This window comes from Tachysurus fulvidraco, chromosome 23 (genome assembly GCF_022655615.1).
Source record: "Tachysurus fulvidraco isolate hzauxx_2018 chromosome 23, HZAU_PFXX_2.0, whole genome shotgun sequence".
NCBI lineage: Eukaryota > Metazoa > Chordata > Actinopteri > Siluriformes > Bagridae > Tachysurus > Tachysurus fulvidraco.
In genome coordinates, this window is record NC_062540.1 from 8,942,483 (window position 1) to 8,965,802 (window position 23,320).

The window sequence follows — 23,320 nt, forward strand, 5'->3', positions numbered from 1 at the left end:
CAAAGATATAAATTCAAGAAGTGAAAATATCCATATTGTGATATAAAATTCATAAGTTTCATATTCCCCTTTTCATCTTTTGACAAAATGTGATTTATTTTTTAAGCACAGAAATTATACATATTTATAATAATGCTCAAAAGGCCATATTATTATTATTATTATTATTATTATTATTATTATTATTATTATTATTCAGTTCAATTCGGTGTAATGCTTTTAACAGGACACTGGGCATTGCATAAAAGCAGATTTACAGAAATGTTGAAATATAAAGATTTTAAAAAAGTTTAAAATTCAATTAATATTTATTTCTGATGCACAAGCCTGAGGCAAAAAAAATGTTTTGGTATCAACATGGGTCAAGGTGTATGATCCAGTTATCTTTTACTGCTTTGCTAGAAAAAAATGAAACATTAAAAATGACAATATTGCATGTGAAGGATAAAGATATTGCCCACTGTCACAGTTTAAGGATAATTGCTATGTACAATCTTTGCTAATGTACAGTAATATAACTCTATGCAAACTGTACAATAACTGGTTATGTCACTGTCTTCAGTAAAGTTTCTGAGATATTCTGCTTTAAATCGTTCTCTTTACTGTTCATAAATTACTATTATAGAGAATCATCAGCCCTCCTTCTTCACACTTACAGGATCTTGCAGAGGAATCTTAAAAGCCAGAGAGGATCCGATAGCTTGCCAATCATTTATTTTGGCGGGTGTTCAGTAGATGCATCTGTGCAGGAACTGATGCAGGAAGGCACCACATGCTAATTTTTATTTCCAGGGAGGGAATAAATAAATAAATAAATAAATAAATAAATAAATAAATACAGTGCCTAAAGCAGCTGAATCCCATGATGTTTGGAAGATTATTCGATAACCCAATCCCCATAAGGCTGGTAATAACAGACACCTCCTGGAGTGTTTATCAGGTTGATGCATGAGGTACTTTGCACATTTGGTATCGAACATTTCACTGTTCCCTCACAGCCTGGTAGTTGCCACCCACAAGCTGGAATTCACACAAGTATTTCAAAGCATTGTTTACTTTCTTTGATGGTTGTTTCTTTTGATGGCACTGTCTCTGCATTGGTCCAGCTCCCACAAGCAGCACTGTATTTTTGTATAAGGTCTGCTCATTGTCACTGTTGTTATTTGTACTAATAAACGTACAAAGCAAAGGCAGCTTGGCCAGGGCTAGCAGCAGGGACAAAACCAGAGCTAACATTTAGGGATAACAGGTGATCACACAAGCGTTGGGTCAAATTACCAGCTGCTTGTAATAGGAAATAATCTGCTTAGCATCTGCAGGCTCGTTAAAAATAGGCACGCAGTGATCCAGGCCTTATGAAGCGCACTTGACACCCAGATGCAAAAAAGGTGCTACATCCACACAGAGTGACAAAGCAAGGGAGGCAGAAAGAGGAGGGTGTGAAGTGAGGGTATAGGTGCCTCAGGGCCTTTTTGGAATGTGTCACCATGGATGAACTCAAGTAAACCCTTGCAGTCCATATCAATTTCGAAAAGTCTCATCTAATGAAAACGGCCCTCTGGGCTCTACAGCTTCAGGTTCATCTGCTGAACTATCTATGCACTATCCTCTGCAGACATTTGGCACCTGTGGACTGCCGTAGCTTTGGCAGCCTACTCGTCATCCGGCCACGAAAGAAATCATTCTTGAGCACACGCGCAGCCAGCATTGGCCTGTTGTTCTCAGCGGGCTTGTAAAGCTTGGCTGCACTTTTTTGCACAGGCACACACACACACAAAAAACAAACAAACTCTGATCAAGCTGTAAGATGTATTACACTACAGTTTGTCTTACAACGTAAGTGCAATCCAGAAGAAGTAATTGCTCAGATTTTTCAGTGTGTGGCTGAATAATGAGAATATGTAATGGGCATTATCACTCACTTTCCTGATTCTCTGACAGTGAGCTGCCACTTTGGATTTGTTTCATTCACTACACAGGCTGGGAATCCACCAACACTGAGCGAGCTAATATTTCTTTCCATACAATAATCCAAATTTGCTGCTTTTATTCTTTTTCTTTACAACAGCTATTTTATGGATTGGATTAAAACAAGCCTTGTATGTGATAATTGCAGCCTTAATGCTACATTTCCATTTTTACAAAACAATTTATTTCCTAATCTTACATTACACGTCATGATTTGACAGACTGTTCTCTAAGTTCAAAATAAAAAATGTTAAAAGACGGCAAACTGTTCAAAATAAAAGCGGCACCTTTGGCACTGTGATAACAGCCCGGTAATTTTGTGATATTTTATTTTAACAGAAGATCACACTGTACAGCTATTAGATGCTTTTTTTGTTCATATTTGATATGTTTTATAGCAACCTGATGTTACTTAATTCTCGGAGCACAGTTTACAGGAACGTTAGCTTTCGATGATCTAGATTTCAGAAAAGGAACAGTTTGAACTCTGAAATCTAAAGGGCTCTAGATTTTCTACCACATCAAAGACATGACTGGTGTCCTTGATGTGTGTCAGGAGAGAGAAAACAAATGTCAATGCTTCAGAATCCACTCGTCATGCTTAATATATGTGACAGTGCTAAAATAAATCATGAGAGCGTTGGGTATAAATTAACGGCTGAACAATATGTATAACTGGAACTCCTTTGGGATTGTGGCTATGTATAGGCTTTTTTTTGTCAGGAGCTTTATCACACACTCCATATCGTACCAAAATAAGGTCTGATTATGTTTCTGAATATCAAATCAAGTGCTATACAAACAGTCAAACTATGCTGGTTTGAATACAATAACAGGGCTATAATATTTATCGCATTAAATAATATAAAAAAGAATAAAATCTTAAAAAATAAAATCATAAAATCAAGATAGGAACCTTTTTAAGATTTTAAATATACAAGATATATTTATTTTTATTTACCATGCATGTAACCAAATGATCTAGAATGTTATGAGGAAAACAAGAAGATAGCAATAAAATAAACATAAATAGTCTAGATTTCTAGGCGTTTAAAGTAATTTTTTTTTTTTGGTTTATCTAAAAATCATTTACCCCTTTTGTTAATATATAGCTTACATACTGTATATTGAGAGAGAAAAACAGAAGACAAAAGTGGTGTAGAGACTGTATGTTAAAAAAAATAAAAATAAATTAAAGCTCGAAGGTAAGCAGAAGAAAAATGGGTTTTGATCACCTGAAGCGGAAACAGTACTACATTATTAAAAAAATATTTTCCTTAAGACATGCCTGTCTAGTAAACAAATCTACTGAGACTACTTCTCAGTTCTATACAAGTAAATTAAGATGGTGTAAAGTGGCAAATCCAAATAGCTGGCTCCAATAAATTTATGGCGAGAGTTGTCCAACTGTTCAGGTCCCATATGTAATTAGTTCCAATTCTTCTAGTTTTGAACACAGAAACTGGAAAACATCTGACACCTACAGGTTTTAACTTGGCCTAATTCCCTGGATTTTTTCCTTTTTACTTCCTGGCTTGATTTCAAAAGTAACATATCAGTACAGTATATAGTAATAAAAGTTTTTTGGACACCTGACAATCTCACTACATTTTGGAGTGTGGTTGTGGGAATTTGTCAGCCACAAAAGCATTAGTGAGGTCAGGCACTGATGTTAGATGAGGAGGCCTGGGGTGCACTCAGCGTTCCCGTTCATCCCAAAGGTGTTGAGTGGGGTGTTCAGGGTCGGGGCTCTGTGCAGGTCAGGGCTCTGTGCAGAACACTTCCACACCTACATTGTTACCATGGCTTCATGGACGTTGCTTTGTTCACAGGGGACCTGGGGACAGGGGATCATTTTTTGGGTCTCTTAGTACCAGTAAAGGGAAATTAAAATGTTTCAGACCTTCTATGCAATTGTGCGCTTTCAGCTTTGTGACAGTCTGTAGAAAACCCACATATGGTTGTGATGATCAGGTCAGGGGCACAAAAATGGGGTACACATAATATACAGCGCATAGAAAATCTTCTATTTTCTATGCACTGATAATAATCTATTCATCCACCCCGATATTACTCTGTAAGTCTGTTACAGTCAAATGACTGAAATGGATTATTGAGAAGCAAAGTGTTCTGGGGCACAGGACAGGGCTCTGCATTTTATTACTGTAATTCTGTAAATGTTGTAATTCTTCAACGTTTAATGCTGCAAGGGTAAAATGTTAATATCTTTTCATTTCCGAATATCCGTCATTCAAAAAATAAACAGTATGTCGCAGTATGTTTTTGAATGAGTGTTTGGTTTACATTCGATAGAAACTGAAATGATTTGCTAACTGAGCCTCTTACCACTAATCACAACCTCGAGCACGATACGTCTTACAGCGTGCAATCGAACATAATATCAAAAAGCATTGGATGTGGTGTGAGTAAATGAATTTATCCAGGTGACTTCAAGTGAATGGAATTACCTCTTTTTTTATTGACTTGCTTGTAAAGGAGAGGCTTGCTGAGAACCAGTCATTTGAAAAATATTTTTTTCCCCTATCACTTTCCATTGAAAATATTAGTGCAGACAAAATAAAAAACATAATTTAGCAAATAAAACCTTTATTTGCTCTGCACTTGGATATTTATAAAATATATACACCTCAGCAGATGTACACTGACATGTATCTGCTTCTTTAGTTAATCTTGAGTTCTAACAAGTTTACTAGTAGCTTTCAATCTAACGTTACACAAATACAAAATGGCTCGTTACATAAAAGATACACATGCAGGTAAATGCTACAGGACATAGTTGGGTTAAGGAATGTCATTTAAGTGTGTTCATTAATTCATTTGTTTCTTCTGCCCATGACTCGGTATCTGACAGAGCTTGTTCAATTTTTTCATGCCTGGATTTATGCTAAACACTCCAGTAGAGATGCGTTTTAGCACATCCAAAACACTAAGAAAGATCATATTAAGCTAAACTGCTTAATACATCATGAATGTAAGCACAAAAAGTCCCATTTTTCTAAAATAGTATGAAGCTGTATTTATGTGATGTGACACAAATGCCTCTTTTCCACCAAAAAGAACCGAGTGCTAGTTCAGAGCTAGTGCTGGTGCTGGTTCAAAGTTGGTTCCACTGGCGAACCTTCTAAGAACCGGTTTGCCTTTCCACCGGCTAGAGAGCCATCACAGAGCCGAGTGTGACGTCACTGTATACGTCTCACATTACCCAGCGCAGCAGCGGCAAACACAAACACAACAATAATGCTGGATGTTGCTTTACTGTTAATGCTCATGACTTAGCATCCAAACGCGGCGAATCCAACGTGTACGTGCAGCTCCATGTAATCTGTATAAACGGAGGTTGTAATCGATAAAGTACATAACGTTATTTTATCGTTAACACAGAAAAAAAGTTAGCCTTAGCATGTAGCTACCTACTATCATGTGTGCTGATAATGCATCATATTGCAGTAAAAGTGTATTAAACATTAGTAAACTTTAGGTACATTATCAAAGGCACTAACAGTAGCCCCGCCCACAGTCCCGGACACAAGCGGTTCTTAAGTCTAGACCAGCAACGTTTTGGTGCTACTTAAGAACCACTTTTCCTGGTTCAGAGCCGGTGCTTTGGCGGTCGAAAAAGAAATAACTGGTTCTAAATTAGGCTCTGGCTCCGAACCAGCACTCAAACTGCCTCAGTGGAAAAGGGGCAAAAGAGATATGACACAAAGGGCATGAAAAATTCCCAGTGTGTTGCAGAGTAAAAGTAAAAACAGCACTGTACCTGTACTGAGGAGCAGGGAAGCCTTTGGCATCACAAGTGAGAGTGGCCTCTTCTTCTGGTAAACCAACAGGCAACGTTAAATCACTGGGTTCCATCCGCCATTTTGGCCCATGAAATGATTTATAATCCAAACAATCTTAGAGAGAAGAGAAACAGTAACGTTAGGCTCTAGTAGGTAATGTTTGATACAATATTTACTTGTGTCCTGTGTAAACTATAAAATACAAAATAAAAAAAATGTATACATTCATTGCATAAATGTACTGTCAAGAACAGGTCATAATTATAAGGAAGTTTAAGCTTTCTAAATACAAAATCTATTTTCTATGTTATTTAAAGCATAAGTCTATGACAACACACGGATGAAAATGTGCATTGTAGGTTAAGTGTCTGAAAAACAAGCTCTTGACAAAGGTTGTACCAGCTCTCCACTTCTCCCTTTGAGTGTCTGGTCTTTTTACTGGAATAAATCCCATCTAAACAGCTACTACTGTTTCCTCAGATTTTGTGGGCTCCACCCATACAACAGGTCACAACAAACTCGATAGTGTATTAAGATTTGTTATTAATTAAATAGGAGCCAGATAACAAAAATGCTTACGATGGTCATAACACACTCATATTGTTTCTTTTTTGGCCAAAAGCAGCCATAACTGGCTACAAACATAATGATATTGGTGTCAATATCCAGTATATATCTATATTCTATATAGCATAAATAGCTAAAAAAAATGCTAGATAGTTCTGTGTGTGTGTATGTGTGTGTGTATGTGCGTGTGTGTGTTTTAGCATGTATTAAGTCAACACAAAAGTAAATGTGCATTCATTTGTAGGCTTTACAGCAATAGCTATATCCTCCTGCTACAGTATATAGTCATTCATTTACAAAACAACTATGTAATTGCTTCTTTTATCACCCAAAAAACAAAACTTCTCAATCTTGTTACAATACTGTCCCATTTTAATGTTAAATTGCAGAGCAGGAGCCCGAGAGCAAGTTTTTTTTTTTTTTTTTTACCACATTTTTCCAGTTCCATTAAAATGATTAGACTATTATAAGAACTGAATACTGTCTAATGTGTGTGTATGTGCACAGGCAACATCATTAGTGTAGAAGTGCAGAGCAAAAGCATACTCATTTGAGCAAGTAAAATGGTATCTTTAGCCATTAGACTGAAAAAGATAAGTGCAGTTAGGCCAGTTTTGTAAGAAAAAAAAACAGGAGCAAGAATGTAACTGAACTGCGGTTGCAGTTTCAGGCAAAACATGTCAAGCAGTTCTATTTTAGTAACTTGTACTTTTTCAAGTGCAAATTTAATATTATGTTTAATGAGTAAATGTATAACACAGAGACAATCCACTGTACATTGTAGATTCGAGCAAATTATGTTATTTCTTTTGTTAGAGCAGTAAAAAAAAATATATATTAATGTAATAATCTGTTAAAGGTTTTTGTTCAGGATTCCTTTTACTCTAACCTATATAGAACATTCATGAATGAGATTAAAGCAAGAAATTCTTAGTATCAGCTTCAATTGAGCCACCAGAAAATCTTTCAAGTTTGACACACTTCATCTAATAGTTTTATTGTTAAGGAGTCGATGCCGATAAGACTTTCAGGTCAATCCTCTGCATCACAGAACAAAGCCTATAGAGCCTTTCCACCTATATAAACACCAGTTTCCCACTTGCACATAACTTTCTATTGTTTCAGTTTACCCATTATTGGCAGGTTGACATACACAGAGCACAAATTTCCCAAAAGTAAAACGGTAGAGATCATGTACCTGTAAGACACTCCATGACTGATAGCAGCAAAAACTGTTTCCATAATAACTTCATCTTCAGCGTCCGAAGGCGTGTGAGATTTCCAGCATTCAATAGGTTTTTTTGACCTGAGAAATGCCTAACCTGCAAAAAAGCAAGTTTTAAAAATATTATATATATAAAATAAATACATAATAATATACTACTAATAACAGCATAGTGAAAGTATTCTACTATAAAAATTATAGTATAATAATAATAATAACTAATAGTATATCACTCACTTATAATATTAATAATCAAACTATACAATTAACTAATATGGACAACGTAAATACAACAAAGTCGGTTATCTTTCATTTGAAAAAATAAATAAATAATTGATCGAGTAATTAGACTAATTGTATTATTTCTGATGGTAAACACATTTCTACCTCCACGTATTACTTGTATGCTAAGATTAACTTGTAAGATATTATTTTGTAATGCAAGGCAGCAGCCAGAAGAAAGGATGCAAAGCAGAAGAGAACACAACTGGCTTATCACACAAAAGCCTTAAAGCTGCATTAGACAAGATTTGCCTGGATTTCTTAAAATTTTGTCAAGATTAGGTTTCTACTAATTATGTTGGTGGCGCTGAATACGATTTGATTAATTTGAACTCCTTGAGCCCACCCCCTTATTCCCACACATGTACCCAAAGCTTCAACTAATGTTAGTATTAGCAGGGATTGTTATGCCAACACTTTAAAGCACACCCCACCTTTCAACTTCTGGAAATGGATTAGTTATAACACTATGAACACATGAAAATCATCTTGTGATAATTACTGAGAAATTTTAAAGTACCGTTGCTGTCCCTTTGCCTGTTGTAATGAGTTTTTGTGCTTTTAGCTCAGTGCTTAATATCGTTAGCATCTTTAGCATTTTAATCTACTGACTAAGCCATTCGTTTGTTTAAAAGACAAGTTATAGCGCAATAAACACACAGAATTCGACTCAATTGTGTGAGTTTTAAAGAGTGCAGTCACTATCCTTTTTTTTTACTTGGCTGGTTTTGTAAAGCAGACCTTTCCAGCAATTCAAAGCTGTATACAAAATTTTCAGAGCACAACATGGGTCTTTTTGCTTACAGGATATTTATCAGGTTGCTTGGTGATTTCAGACTGAGATGGGGTGTAGTGAAGGGACTTTGAGAAGTGTCTGAAAGGGGCTCATCCAATGCGTACAAGCTCTATGAACCATAACACAGTTTTCCAAATGAGTTTCTCAGCCACCCAATACACTTCTGCTTAGGCCACTGCTTAAATTAATGAGGAGCAATGATCAATTAGAAAAAAAAAATGCTAGAGCTTCAGTGCATTATATGCCTATATACACATTCAGACACACACACACACACACACACACACACACACACACACACACACACACACACACACACACACACACACACACACACACACACAACTATGAGACAGAGAGAGAGAGAGAGAGAGAGAGAGAGAGAGAGAGAGAGAGAGAGAGAGAGAGAGAGAGAGAGAGAGAGAGAGAGAGAGAAGTATGTTACATAGAAATGTAAGGCCATATTAAGTTAGCTGCTGCAGGATTTTAAAATCTCCTTTTCCTCTGTATCTCAGGTGATCCAGTTATTAGCCCAACAAATCTTGTAAATGCATACACGTACACACATTCACATACACTCAACTCAAACCTACATAATCCCCAGACAGTGCAGGCTTAGCGAAACGCTGTTTGAAGGTAAATTGTCAAATTATGTTGTTGCATAACTCTCTAGAAGGTCTTCCTTTAGTTATTCAAGATTTATTATTCCTTGAGTCAGGGTAAGCATGTTAAAAAAAGGATTTGCCTCCTCTGAACACTCTCCATGAACACTCCATGTCATGTTTCTTCTCACTAAGCGGTCCTTGAGAGTAGCTCATAGCTACGAGCGGTGGAAAGTCTGTGTGACTCGTCATATTAATGTCTGCAAAGTGAACAGAAGACAGGGAATCCAATTTACAGATTCAGTTATTAAAGGACTAAGCACAGATCAATTTACTTAAAGCTGTGGCTAAACAGCATCTTGTGGGCCTGTAACAACAGTGAGCTCCAAATATAGAATATATACAGAACCATACATTTATAAAGACAGACAAATGATCAAGGAGCTCATTATTCTTTCCTTAAAAACTTCACTAGCGGTAATTGAGCTCTGTGTTTCCCACTTCTAGTCCTGGAGCACCACTGTCCAGTATATATTGCTGTGTTAACAGCAGGGAACACACCAATATATACTATATATAAATCAACCAACCGGTTAATGAGCAAATATTAACAGAATTTTGACAAGAATAGACAAAGAAAAAGAAAAATCCTGCACAATGAGTGATGTGATGTTACTTCAGGATGTGAATTTAGAACCACTACTTTAATTTATGAGCAATGTGCTGTGTGTGCACAATTTTGATGTGTAAATTTATGCAAATCCATGAATGATATATTTCACCATCACTTATTTGTCAAGTTCAGCATTTCAACAATGCCAGTATTAGTCAAACAAAAAAAAAGTCGCATTTTACTAAGCTTTTATCTATACGCAAGAGGAACCATGCAGAGTACTTATTCTCTACTGAGTACCATCTGAGACACATGCCAATGCGGATACCTGATCAGCTAATAAATTATCTAGTGAAGAGAAAAGGGATTCTGCCACTTTTTCACCCAATATTCAGCAAGGAAGCACGTCACGAATGGCAAATGGCACAATTTCTATTCTTAATTCCAGATATTGTTCCCATCTCTGCAAGTCAAAGCAGCACTTCAGCTGAAAATATCTATTGGGCTTTACTTTGTATACTTTAAATATGACCCCAAAAAATACGACTAATAACATAAATGTGAAACAGACCCTACTTATATGCAATGGAAATTCATGCTTCCATTATTATTGTAGTTATTACTATTATTATTTTTATTAGTATCTATCTATCTATCTATCTATCTATCTATCTATCTATCTATCTATCTATCTATCTATCTATCTATCTATCTATCTATCTGTCTGTCTGTCTGTCTGTCTGTCTGTCTGTCTGTCTATCTATCTATCTATCTATCTATCTATCTATCTATCTATCTATCTATCTATCTATCTAACTGCACATCCTGGAGAAGTCATAGCGGGATGTGAATAAATATTAAAATACATAAATATTATACCTGCTGATGGAAAATTAAAGACGGTTAAATAAAATAACTATTTTAGAATCCCATACTGTTTTCTCTGAAACAATCATGAAGAATTGGTTTGTGCATTATAAACAGCCCCCCCCCCCCCCCCCAAAAAAAAAAAAAAAAAAAAAAAAAAAAAAAGGACTGGTCTCAGTCCTCTGGAACCTCACTGGTTTTGAAACCAAGTCTAAAACCAGCGTGTTAAACAGAATCCCAGGCACTACTTATTAAGAAACATAAACTTTATTTAAGCCTAAAATATCACTCACTGTGTCTGTTATTCATTTTTGCTCATTTTCACTGTAGGAGTCAATAATTCTGGAGTTGACCGTAAATTACCTGAAGGCAAGGCAAGTCATAATATTTCCTACACGTTTGTCGCATAAACTTACATTAAGAAAAAAAGTCATAACAAGCAGCACAGTGGAAGTTTCGTCAAATTTCATCATCTACATCCATCTTTTTTAGCTGGATAATCTGCATTAAAACAATGAAAGTATGAAAAATGATAAAAATGCATTACCTGTGTATCCCAGATATATATTAACTTTTGAAAGCAAATCAAGCTTCCTTCTGCATTAATCAAATGTCTCTGTCTGCGTTTCCATCACGTGAGCTTGTCGTACACAATAGTTTACTAATATAACTAGAAAAATGAAAGTATATGCAAAAGAAGCCAAACATTCCTTTAGAACACACACACACACACACACACACACACACACACACACACACACACACACACACACACACACCTGCACATACAAACTATTTTGTTGAACACTACTTTAGTATTGATGGTAGCATTTGTAAGGGTGGCTGCTGAAATGAGCGATGTGACCGAGCTGCAAAGCCAAACACACCAGTTTGATTTAAGGCCAAATAAAAAAGGACATGATAATAAATTGCAATTTGTTCAGTCTTTGACAGGAATATGACAGAAAGAAAAAACTTCATGATCTATATAATATACAATTATGGAAAACTATTTTAACTTACATTTATATTTAAAAAAATCTTTACAATGTTACTTTACATAATGTATCTTTTGGCAAATCAATTAAGATGTCTATTTGTCCACATACGAGGGGCAATTTTAGATTCAGCTTTAATTTATTTAATCAGAATTCCAGTCGGTCAATACTTTACATACAACCGCCTTGACTGCCTCTTTAAAGTTTCCACAAATGGATGTAATGACTTTTTATGCTTCCGACTGTTTAAAATGGGAGGTGTGCCTTTAAGAGCCAACCTCCAAGCAACTCAGCCATGAACATCATCCCATCTGTGAAGTGTAGAGGGGGGCAGCATCATGTTGTGGGGGTACTTTGCTGGAAATGGAACTGCTGCACTTCAGGAAATAGTTGGAATCAGGAGGAAGAATTTAAAACCAGGTAGCAGCTGGGAAATCCAGCAGGACAATTATCCTAAGCATACTTCCAAAGAGTTAGCAAAACTATTGGAGTAGCCATCACAAAGCCCTGACTGGAATACCAAAATCTGTGGACTGTACTGAAAATGTCTGTTTGAGCAAGAAGGTCCACACACGTGACTGAGTTACACAGTTACACCAGTTCTCTCAGGATGTAGGAGCAAAAATTCTGCCAAAGTATTGCAAAAGGCTTGTGGAAGGCTAAGAAATTAAATCAAGCAATTAAAGCTTTGGCCAATTGTAAATCTACTACAGTAAATAAGAGCTGATATAAATCAGTCTTCTTGCCAGGGGCGTTTCTAGACCTTTTTTTAGAGGGGCTCCAGCCCCCCTGTCTGTGATCTCAGCCACCCTAAAACTATAAGTATAATTTTTACTTTCAAAAATAAAAAATGGACATGTCATCGATGGGAAAGAAAATTATTTATCAGTTTTATCCAAGAGCGATTTTTATTTACTTTACTTTTACAGTACGTGCGTGCGTTGTAGCCTTTCAAAAGTGCGTCATCAGCTGTCTGCTTTATTTGAACGGAGAAGCTCAGGCACGCGCGGCGTGCATGCGCATTCGGAGCTGAAGGCAATTATCTATAATCGGCGGAAAGCTGCAAATAAGGCAACCAAAAGCAGTGAAATTTCACTATTCTTATTTCCAGAGTTGATAGCACAAACAAAATATTAATGTAAACAATCCATTCAATATTAAATAAAAATAACATTTATTGATTTGGTCTTTGTCTTGTGAATTTTTTTTTATTAATAACTGCATTCATTGAACACACTGTTTGTAGAGAATGCATACATACATGAACTGATTTAATTCAAGACTGACAAAATTGCATCATGCATAAAATTTTCCCATTTTAAATAATACCATAACTTTTGGCTTACTATGTAGTCATATAATATATAATATAAAACTCTTCTTGTTTTAAATTCTCACTGAGGGCTAAAACCCCCTAAAGATAAAATCCTAGAACCGCCCCTTGCTTCTTGCTATTATTTTTAAATTAATCTGAATTTGAAACTAATTCTTATGGAAACAGTTTAGACTGCCTAATTGATTAACAAGAGAATTGAGCTTGAATATTGTTTTTAGCCTTGCTGTATGTAGATCATTAGCCTCAACTGTACGATGCTAGAAATAATCAGATGTCTTATGCAATGCAATCGTGTCAGTCCTTTCATGAATCCATGAGCTAGTTATACGATATTTTGTCAGTTTTGAGCTGTTCTAAATGTCATCTAGGAAATTTATGGGTAGAAAGGCAAAATTGTCTGAGCCATTAACTCTAATGTCACAGGAAGATGATGTACTGAGACGTACTGACTTCAATGATCTTAGTGAGGAGTTGGCTTCAAAAAAAAAAAAAAAAAAAAGAAGTAAGGTTACTTACTGATAGTAACCCTGAATTTTGTGTATTGAATTAACCGATGCCAGCTCAATCCATACTGCACCACACACTTCTCTTTAATGACTATCATTACCACACACTTTGCTATGTGACTTCAGGCTGTACAATAGTGTCACTATTATAGATTATGATGTTAAATATGGCATATAAGAAAGTAGGAGTGGTTTTATGTGTCTTTCGGAGTCACTGGGTATGCTTTTCCAAACTGACTTCTTAGTCTTCTCATAAATATTACTGCTCAGATTTGTTTTTATCTGTAACTTCACCCACAGTAAAGATTTCTACTTATTTACCTCCATTTTACATTTCATAAACAAACCAAGATTAACAGAGACTAATCATCCGCTTTACTGTACCAATAATGCTCACAGCTGGCCCAAATTTGGAATGACTAAATGTGCACTAAACAGGCTGTAACATGAGTATAGTGCATATCCCAACACCATCTGAGCTTACTGGCCAAGAAAAAGCATGACTTGGTGCCTAATATGACATTTTAAAATATGTAAAACCCATTACATAAGGCAAGATTAACAGATATTTATTTTGTCATGCTATGGAAATGTTAGTTATAGGGAGAAAACAAGTGAAGAAGAAGAAAAAAAGAAAGCTGGAGATTAAGAAATGAGTTAATTTGGCAGAAAAATTACATTTAAATTGACTTAAGTGACGCTTTGATGCAAGCAGTTTAAATGTGTGAATTTAATCAAGAGCCCTCATTTCAGTTTTAATTGTCTACTTGGTTGTATGTAGCGTATATTATTTCTTTGAGTCAAATTTTTTCTAGATTTTAAAATGACTAAAGAAATATAATGAATTGCAAAAAATAGCATAATATAATATAATATAATATAATATAATATAATATAATATAATATAATATAATATAATATAATTAATGGTGCTTGCAAAGCAACGTCCCGCAGCTTTTGTCCTAGACCCATGAATGAGGTGTCAAATCGACCGGCTCATTGAGGAGAGGTGTGCTATGACTTTTATAAGCGATACAACCAAAGATGTTCGCACAGCGGACGGAAAAGTGGCCAAAAAAAGTCCCATAGACTTGAAGGGGAAATTCCTAAAATTTCACCCTAGCAACCGAGTGCCGAGATTTCCCACGTGCAAGCGCCATTAACATTTTCTTCAGGAAATGTACATTCTAGTTCTATTTACTATTCTATTAATGTTAATGTATGCGTTTACATGCACACTTATATTATGATCATTATTCATTTCAGTATATTATCAGGTTATTCAAGACTCAAGTGATTCAACGGTACGTGAAAATTAACTGAAAAACTACTTGCATAAGAACTAATGTTGAGTTAAGACATATAATAATCATGAGCTGATGAAGAGTTAATCAGAACTGGAACATGAGTCTTATCAAGTCATGCATTAATAATAACCTTCTTAATTACATGTTAGTACATGTTTGTTAGTTAATGAATGAATTAACATGTAGTGATAAACTACTTCTCTACATTTAATTGAGGTTACATCAGTATTGGTACAACATACAGACACGATAATTGGTTAAATCTAACGCTGATTAAACTAACTGCAGTTCTGTCTAGTGCAAATAATATTTGCTCCACACCAATGCCTTAATTAAGAGTGGCAAATGACCCACAATAGACATTATAAATTTTCAGTGGTCTTTACCACCCTAATTTTTTTTAAATGTCAATAAATAGTACAGGACTGCTGTGACATTTAAACATTTTATCATGTCAGTAACATAACTGGCATGAACAAAAACCAAAGAAATAGTCCTGTCTATTGGGAAGTGGGAAAACTCTACAGTAGAGTGGTGTGAAATGATCTGACATCAAGCAGAGGAGAATGTGTATACTTAATACATGATTTAGTGTGTGCATGCAGAAGTAGGGGCAGAATGAGAAGCATCATTCACACACTCAATGATAAGTACATCTGGAAGATTTAAAAGTGACATCAGTTAAATGTCATGCCAGAGACAAAATGACGTTAAACATACTCTCTGTTGTCGCCGTGATTACTGTCACAGGCCGCGTCGCTAATAAAAACATGCTGCCCTTACATTTAAAGGTATTTTTCTAATCCAGAAAATACAATAGACTGGCGTGCAAAACAGAAATTTGGTTTTTAAAATTCAAACATTAACCATAACAAGAAAAGTGGTGTTAGTTTTCACTCCCAGTTTAGAATAGTCCATAAGTACTCCTATGTGATTTGAGACACAATGCTAGTTTGTTTAGATAAGTTGAGTTAGATAAATTAGATGTTTTTTTTGCTGAAACTATGAAACAGATTAAAAAAATAAAAAGACTAGATAACACATAACCTTTTCATTTAAACGAGGCTTATTTGAACGTGACTACGAGTAACATTTCAAAGTAATAAAATAAACCCATCTTCAGTGCTTCTAATATTAATCTGAAAAATAAATGAATGAAGCGAAAGAGAAGATGTGGCTTTCTGTCCAGACCCCATTTGTAAATCAAGTGACCCCTGATGTAAGATCTGTGAGGTATGAAAATGAAAGCCTGGGGCAGACAGAGGCCAGGATTGTCAGTGATGCTAAACAAGTGAACACTCCTATGTCACGACTCTATCTCCTTTACCTCGATTTTATCCAGAACAAAAAACATTGTATCGATTAGTTTATAATTGTGTTTCACAACATTACTAATGTAAACACTATATTCTTTATAAATCACAAGATTGATCAGACTGGTGGGTGTCCTGCACTGGCAAAGGCTGTGTGCAAGAGACCGATTCTCTCATTTACGCAATTGACAAGAGCAATTTGCTGAGGAGAGATGTGTATTCTTTTGTTTCCTTCACTGGCTCGATGACGTGTGAAACTAGGCCAAAATGAGCAATAAATATCTATTATGTCTGTTTAGCACACCAATAGAGTGATTTCATATCATATCAACATGCGACTTCAATTGCCACGGATATAAATTTTACGACAGCACTACACAAACCTGACCTCTTCTGTAGGAGAGGCCCGTAGCAATAGAGCTATTTTCTGATGACCGCTCAGTGACTGTGAGTAATAGCTGTACTGGGGCTATCAAAATAAATCTCAGGTTGTGATGAGTGAGAGTTTCATCTCTGCTATGACACAAAGTCGTTATTAACAGCCTAGCAAGCCCTCCGTCACTCTTTCTCACACCAGAGTGCTGCATCTATGGAGATACTTGAGCATACCATGAAAAACATGTAGTGCTGAGGAAAACACACAAGGCAAGACAATTCACAGCAATCAAACTTCTGCTCTTCCTCGCACATCGCCTACACATTCTATATAAATACAGATGACAGCTGAATCTAATAGAGTCACGTTAGTTTAGGCTCCGTGTGGAGACGATGGCTTCGTCGGTGCCTCTGATCGGATGAACACCTAAGAGCAGTGCTGCTAGGAGTACTGAAGATTGGTAACAATGTAAAGGAGATTTCAGAACAAGGTCGGTTTTGAATCCTGTTTGAATATATCCAGCAGGTTTCAGTCAGTTTATAGCAAAACAAATACAAAGAATTCCAACATTTAGGAATAAAGAACGGCTCACTGATTTGAATTTATTTTCAGTGTACACTGTCTGCTTCCAAATGCTTGAAGACAAAACAATTAGACTTACACAAGGGAAGCTTCAAATTAAGTAGAGCAAGGCAACAACATCATCTGGCCTTAGAATGCGTTTATGATGAACAGCTATTGCACAATCGGTGTGTCAAACACACACATGGGACAAGAAACACTTTTCCTTGAAGGTTCGCAAAGAAAATGCCTTCATTTTAAAGGTACAGCTGACAGGCTCTTACTTCAGTTACCACAAGTAAACTTTAATTCATGCCCATTTTAGCTTTGGAGTGTATGTCAGTTATCTTTAATAAGGAAAAAGTTTAGAAATGACAAATATTTTAGATATTCAACAATTAGAACTTTATTTATTATTAAATGGTAAACACATTTAGTATTAAACCTCTAAAGTTAAATATATGTATTCTAATAAACCATAAATATATTTATTACACGAATAATGTTGTCACATTGTCAGGTACTTGTTCTGTCTTGAGTCCGGACTACTGCAACTCACTCCTAGCTGGTCTGCCTCTGCCTGACCTCTGAACTCTGCAACTGATCCAGAATGCAGCTTCACGACTTGTTTTGAACCTTCCTAAGGCATCCCGTACTACTTCACTGCTACACTCTCGTCTCTGGCATCTTGTAGCTACCTGCATCAGATTTAAAACAGATTCTTGCCAAAAATGGAGCGGCAGCGAATTATCTTAAAGCATTTTCACACCCACTCTCTCTGATCCTTTAGCGCTGCTTGGGTGAGCTCAGCATCTCTCAGGCTACAAGGAAGACATGAATCAAGGAGTCCAGCTGATAGAATAAACTTCCCATGGCTGGCCAAACAGCTGAGTCACTGGCTGTCTCCAAACAACAAAGACAACCTACTGCTATGATTAAGTACTTAAATTAAGCAATTATTATTTAAAAGTAAGTGTTGTATGTTTTTCATATCATATTATCCACAACAGGTTTAATAGACTGATATAGACAGACTCTTAGCCCTTGACCTAGTGGAGCAATATGATTTTGATGCTGTGTTTATTGATAGTGACTTCAAATCACCGAAGGCCATGAATCTAAACATATTCCTCAAGTTTTTATATTTCACTTTATCTAAGTATCTATATTCAAAGCACAACTAAATCTGTCAGCAGACTTGTTAGCAAAATCGTTTCACAACATGGGAAGAATCGGGAATGTTCAGTGAAGTCTATGCAAACATGAATTAATCTGGCACAACAGCACAACTAAAGACTGGTGAGAGCTCTGTAAGATGAGTTTATTAACACTAGCCATTAGTAACACAAAGTTTAATCTGATTCTAAGAGGGAAAATGGCTGAAGTGATTACAGCAGTAATCAGAAATTAAGCGCATGTTGCTATTTCTGAGCTTGTTTTTTAAGGCAACAATAAATAGTCTTAATGCCTTGTGCAATCAGAATGTTTTCTGTTAGCTTGTGTTGTTGAAAGGATAGAACTGAATGCAAGAAACTGACATCTCTTTCTCTCGCTTCCTCTCTGGAGCGGCAAGATACTTGCCCCTGACGTTACTTTTATACACTGAGGTTTAATGATTAACAAGTCTGGTTTATCATTCAGCGCAATGTTCTGTTATCATTTACACCATAAAACTATCGTGAATATATGATACAGTATGTACTACTGACTACTAGGTGTGAGAGGACACATCTTATGAAAAATTAAAAACTAAAACCTTTTTTTTTTATTTCCCTCAGTGTTATTTTAACATCTAATCAATCATTTTGTCTGTCTCATTTTCCTTTATTAAACCAGTAAAATGTAAAAAAAAAAAGAAAGAAAAAGTTTTTCTTATGCTCATAGAATATTTGAATGCTCTGCGTGAGTTAAAGTCAGTCTGACTGAACAGTTTGAACCGATAGGCAGTGACTCTTAATAAGGATATTGGGGGAATAAATATAATGTAAATTTCTGGAGGTAAATGAACAATCCAGACATTTTGTTAAATCTGTGTCACTAATGCACTTGCTCACAGACGTGGAACCGGACCACTTGCTACTAGCTGATACTGATCACATAATAAAGAAATAAAAATATTTCAAAAAGGGTAACTGTTCTGTTTCAGTGTAAGATTTATTTCTAGTTCCAGAGATGTGGGAAAATAGTGTTCCCAAGGTTCTAAGGGTAATACTTAAATGTTTCTCATGCAATTAACATTCTGTCTCTGCAAATCTCCACTGTGAACTACTACTGTATATAAACTGTGGACAAATTTCTCTCAGTCCTTATTTCTAATGTGTGTATTTCTCCACCCGCATTCTCCATAATGATTTAAACTGGTGCTGTTCAACCTATTAGTACTAATACAATATTGAGAATTTTTCCTACCCACATACATTTAATATTAATATTAAGAGGACAGGCAAGGAACAAGTAATTAAAGTGAACAGCTGTTAGGGGGAATGGAGACAACACAAGCACACTACAACACTGGTATCTGGTGTTTCCCCACTGCCATTTTATTGTATTGTTGTAGCAGATAAACATTATAAATGATGTGACATGACCCACTTGCAGTGTTTTTCCTGTCAGAAGATTTCCACTCTTTTTTTATAGTCTTTTATGAAATAATGAACGAATATGTGAAAGTTAAAAAAATGTTTTTATATTTGTTTGTATGTGGAAAATATTTCTGATAAATGTTTTGCCTCGATAAACTATTCAAATCCTAAAATCGCTCCGCAACTCACAGAATGTCTAATGTTTGTTTATGCAATCTCAATGGCTCTCTGTATGTCTGTAAGGATTTTGAATCATTAGCCTATAGTCATTTTTAAAAGTTCTTAAACACATACTGAATTAGACAGGGATAATCTTGAATGTTTGCCGATGGGTTACATGAGAAGGTTGGTCTGTGGTTGGTCTTCGGGCAAATTTCCACTTTCGGTGAAACTAGATGGTTCTTGAACACATTCTGTGCCGAGCCGTGGGATAGACAGAGAAGGCCAGGATTAAACATGAAGGAGGAAATGAATTATGGTACTAAGGAGTGCTATAAACACTAGTCATGAATTCATCTGTCAAATGAATGAGTGATTCTGTGTGGAGCTGGCTTGAAGGTTGCAAATGTACAGTATAGCCGTATTCATACAGGATTAGATTTACACTGGGACCTGGGGTATTTCCACTACAGTATATGCGAGAGTTACTCAGAGATTTTCATTCTGTCCAAAGGAGACATGTCACTGTTTTTCACCATCCTCCCTTGACAATATTACAGACCAAATTACTACCTGTTCTTTAACCAGTTCTTCAGCAGAAGGCTGATCATTTTAATCCCATCTGGATCCATTTTTCACGCAGATGCTGTTTGGAATAAAGAAGGTTTTTCGATCACTGGTACCTGTGTATCTATGTATATTAAACTAAACTGAGAAATCAGTAGAGTTTGATCTTAAAGGCTGAATAAAGTGACAGACACCGATATGAAAATATTTAAATATGTAAGCTTTAAGTTTTTTTGAAAATACAATGAACTGATAATGTTAAATGCTGCCACATAAATAAATATAACTATAAATGATTCATTCATGTTCTTTATATTAAATCGCTAATGCACCTAAAACAATGTATGTGGATAGTATATATATATATATATATATATATATATATATATATATATATATATATATATATATATATATATATATATATGCAAAACATACGTATTCGAAGAGGAAAAAAACCCTTCGACTTTCTTATAATGTAGTCATTCAACTGTGTAAATTTCTTCCTGAGAAGAGCTTTCTAGAAATGAAATGAACTTTTATCACCTCAGCATTTCACAACAATACTAGACACCCTAAATAGTCATACAAACTCGGGTAGTTCCTGTATCGGCATTTAAATACGCTAAGGAGGGTTGAATCACAATTCTTTTGATTTTCAACTCCAAGCTAGGAAGAAAAAAATAGAAAAATATATTATCTGCATTTTACACTTGTCTCAAATTCACCTGCATCAAACATCAATGTCACACTGATTTCTTATATACTGTAATGTAACTAAAATTATACACACTCCTTTCATTAATCATACTCATGCCTAGGGTAAGAGACTCTCATTAACACAGAAACAAGAAGCTCAGATTGAAAATTTATTCAGATTCAACACCAGCCGTCAGCTAATAACTCTATTAAAAGATACTTCATTCCTGTGAATATTTTAGCCTAATATGATGAATAAGACTGGCTGCTAGACCTGGAACATTCACCCACTTTGAGCTTTGCATATTACTGTGAAACATTCTGGTGTCATTTTTGGTGATAACATCTTCATGAACACTTCTTAAGCTTGCAGTACTGCAGTTAAGCACCAGTGCATATAAGCGGATGTCCTGTGTGATAAATAGACAGCATATCTGGCATATTACACAGATAAGAACGTTTTATACCGGGAGAAGTTCTATATCAAGCAATATTACAGAATTCACAAAAAAAGTACACACACACACACACACACACACACACACACACACACACACACACACACACACACACATATATATATATATATATATATATATATATATATATATATATATATATATATATATATATATATATATATATATATATATATGTGTGTGTGTGTATATATATAATGAAGCGGTCTGGTATAGCAGTCTCTGCAAGTGTATTCCGTAGTCTTGTATGAGTTAAGATACAAGACCATGTTCCAGATGTGGAATGCATTTGCAGATTTTTTTTCCCAACCAATTGCCACATAAGCTCCTCGTACCTGAATAATTCATGCATAAGCAGAAAACCATGCCTGAGCATTAAAAATGCAGAAGGACATTACAAGGCAGCGTTTCTGGAGGATCAGCATGGATGTCAACCAGCGTTGACGGGAATGATCAAAACACACACACACACACACACACACACACACACACACACACACACACACACACACACACACACACACACAGAGTTCGAACGTGGCGCGCGAGCACCGCGACCGCGCTATTAAGATTCCATCCAGAATAATTAGCAACACAATTACGCATCGTGACGCGTTCAATTCAAGACAAAATGAACTGAGATGTTTATAGATTTCTGTCTATATCTATATATATGACAGGGTGACCGAGATGTTAACGAATGCCCCTGTAGGATGAAAATCCAAATATTTTGCCAAAACGTACACGCGTAAAATGGATGAAGGGGAACGTCGCCTACTTCACCTTTCTGCGCCGTCCTTCTCCGTCCGGTTCCCTCTTCAGTCTGTGCGAGTGATGGCGAGTGAGACGCACATTGTATCACTGATAATGAGTCCAAATCATTTCCCCTTTCAAGCTATTTAGCGTCGCAAATGGAAGAGACAAGCGAGACGTTTTCACCTCTGCAGCCACGGACAGGTAACTTAGGGAGCAGAGAGAGAGAGAGAGAGAGAGAGAGAGAGAGAGAGAGAGAGAGAGAGAGAGAGAGAGAGAGAGAGAGAGAGAGAGAGGTAACACAGCCTATTTGCCCCGTTCTCCCTCTTTTCACTCGGTTCCTCACCTCCCTTTATGTCTCCAGGGCTCCAAAACGATGGCTTTGGAATCCCTTAGCCAGTGACAGCTACAGAAAGAAAGAAACAGAGCCAGACAGAGAGACGTCGCCCCTGTGCTGATCTGTATTTACATTCCGCGTGTACATTCATTCAGCCTCGAGAGGAGGAAAAATGCGCGTGAGGCGGAAAAACAGCGCAAAAGACTCGCGAGCTGCTTGGGAGCAACGTTATACACGCACGCACAGAGTGAGCGCGAGCGCCACCGCCTGACCGGAACATTACAGAGCAGATTAATAACGGAGTCTAATCTGGAATATCGCAAAATCGGTGTGGTTCATTCATTCATTCATTCATTCATCCATTCATTCATTCATTCATGCATGCATGCATTCATCTGCAGTAGCAAAGTTATATGGAACAGTTAGCACGCACACGCACACGCACACGCACACACGCACACACACACACACACACACACACACACACACACACACACACACACACACACACACACACACACACACACACACACACACACACACACACACACACTTTTAAACCTAGTGCCATTTTACAGTGAGTAACCCAACTAATGCAATGCTTTTTTTTATGTTTTATGTCTT

At 36.2% G+C, this 23,320-nt stretch overlaps 1 protein-coding gene across 2 annotated transcripts in view; it reads right to left on the minus strand.

The window, feature by feature from the left end:
* The window catches only part of cntn3a.2 (contactin 3a, tandem duplicate 2), a 69,719-nt gene extending 46,777 nt beyond the window's left edge, over positions 1–22,942 (minus strand). The window contains exons 1-3 of one of the 2 annotated variants that reach the window (XM_047806768.1): positions 22,706–22,942; positions 7,537–7,660; positions 5,750–5,885 (exon numbers count right to left, since the gene is read on the minus strand). In XM_047806768.1, coding sequence (XP_047662724.1) covers positions 5,750–5,885; positions 7,537–7,591 — 191 coding nt within the window. In that variant the 5' untranslated portion in view covers positions 7,592–7,660; positions 22,706–22,942. Of the gene's footprint in view, positions 1–5,749; positions 5,886–7,536; positions 7,661–22,389 lie in introns of both variants that reach the window. The other variant, XM_027144646.2, reaches the window with a different exon arrangement.
* Positions 22,943–23,320: the final 378 nt, after the last annotated feature.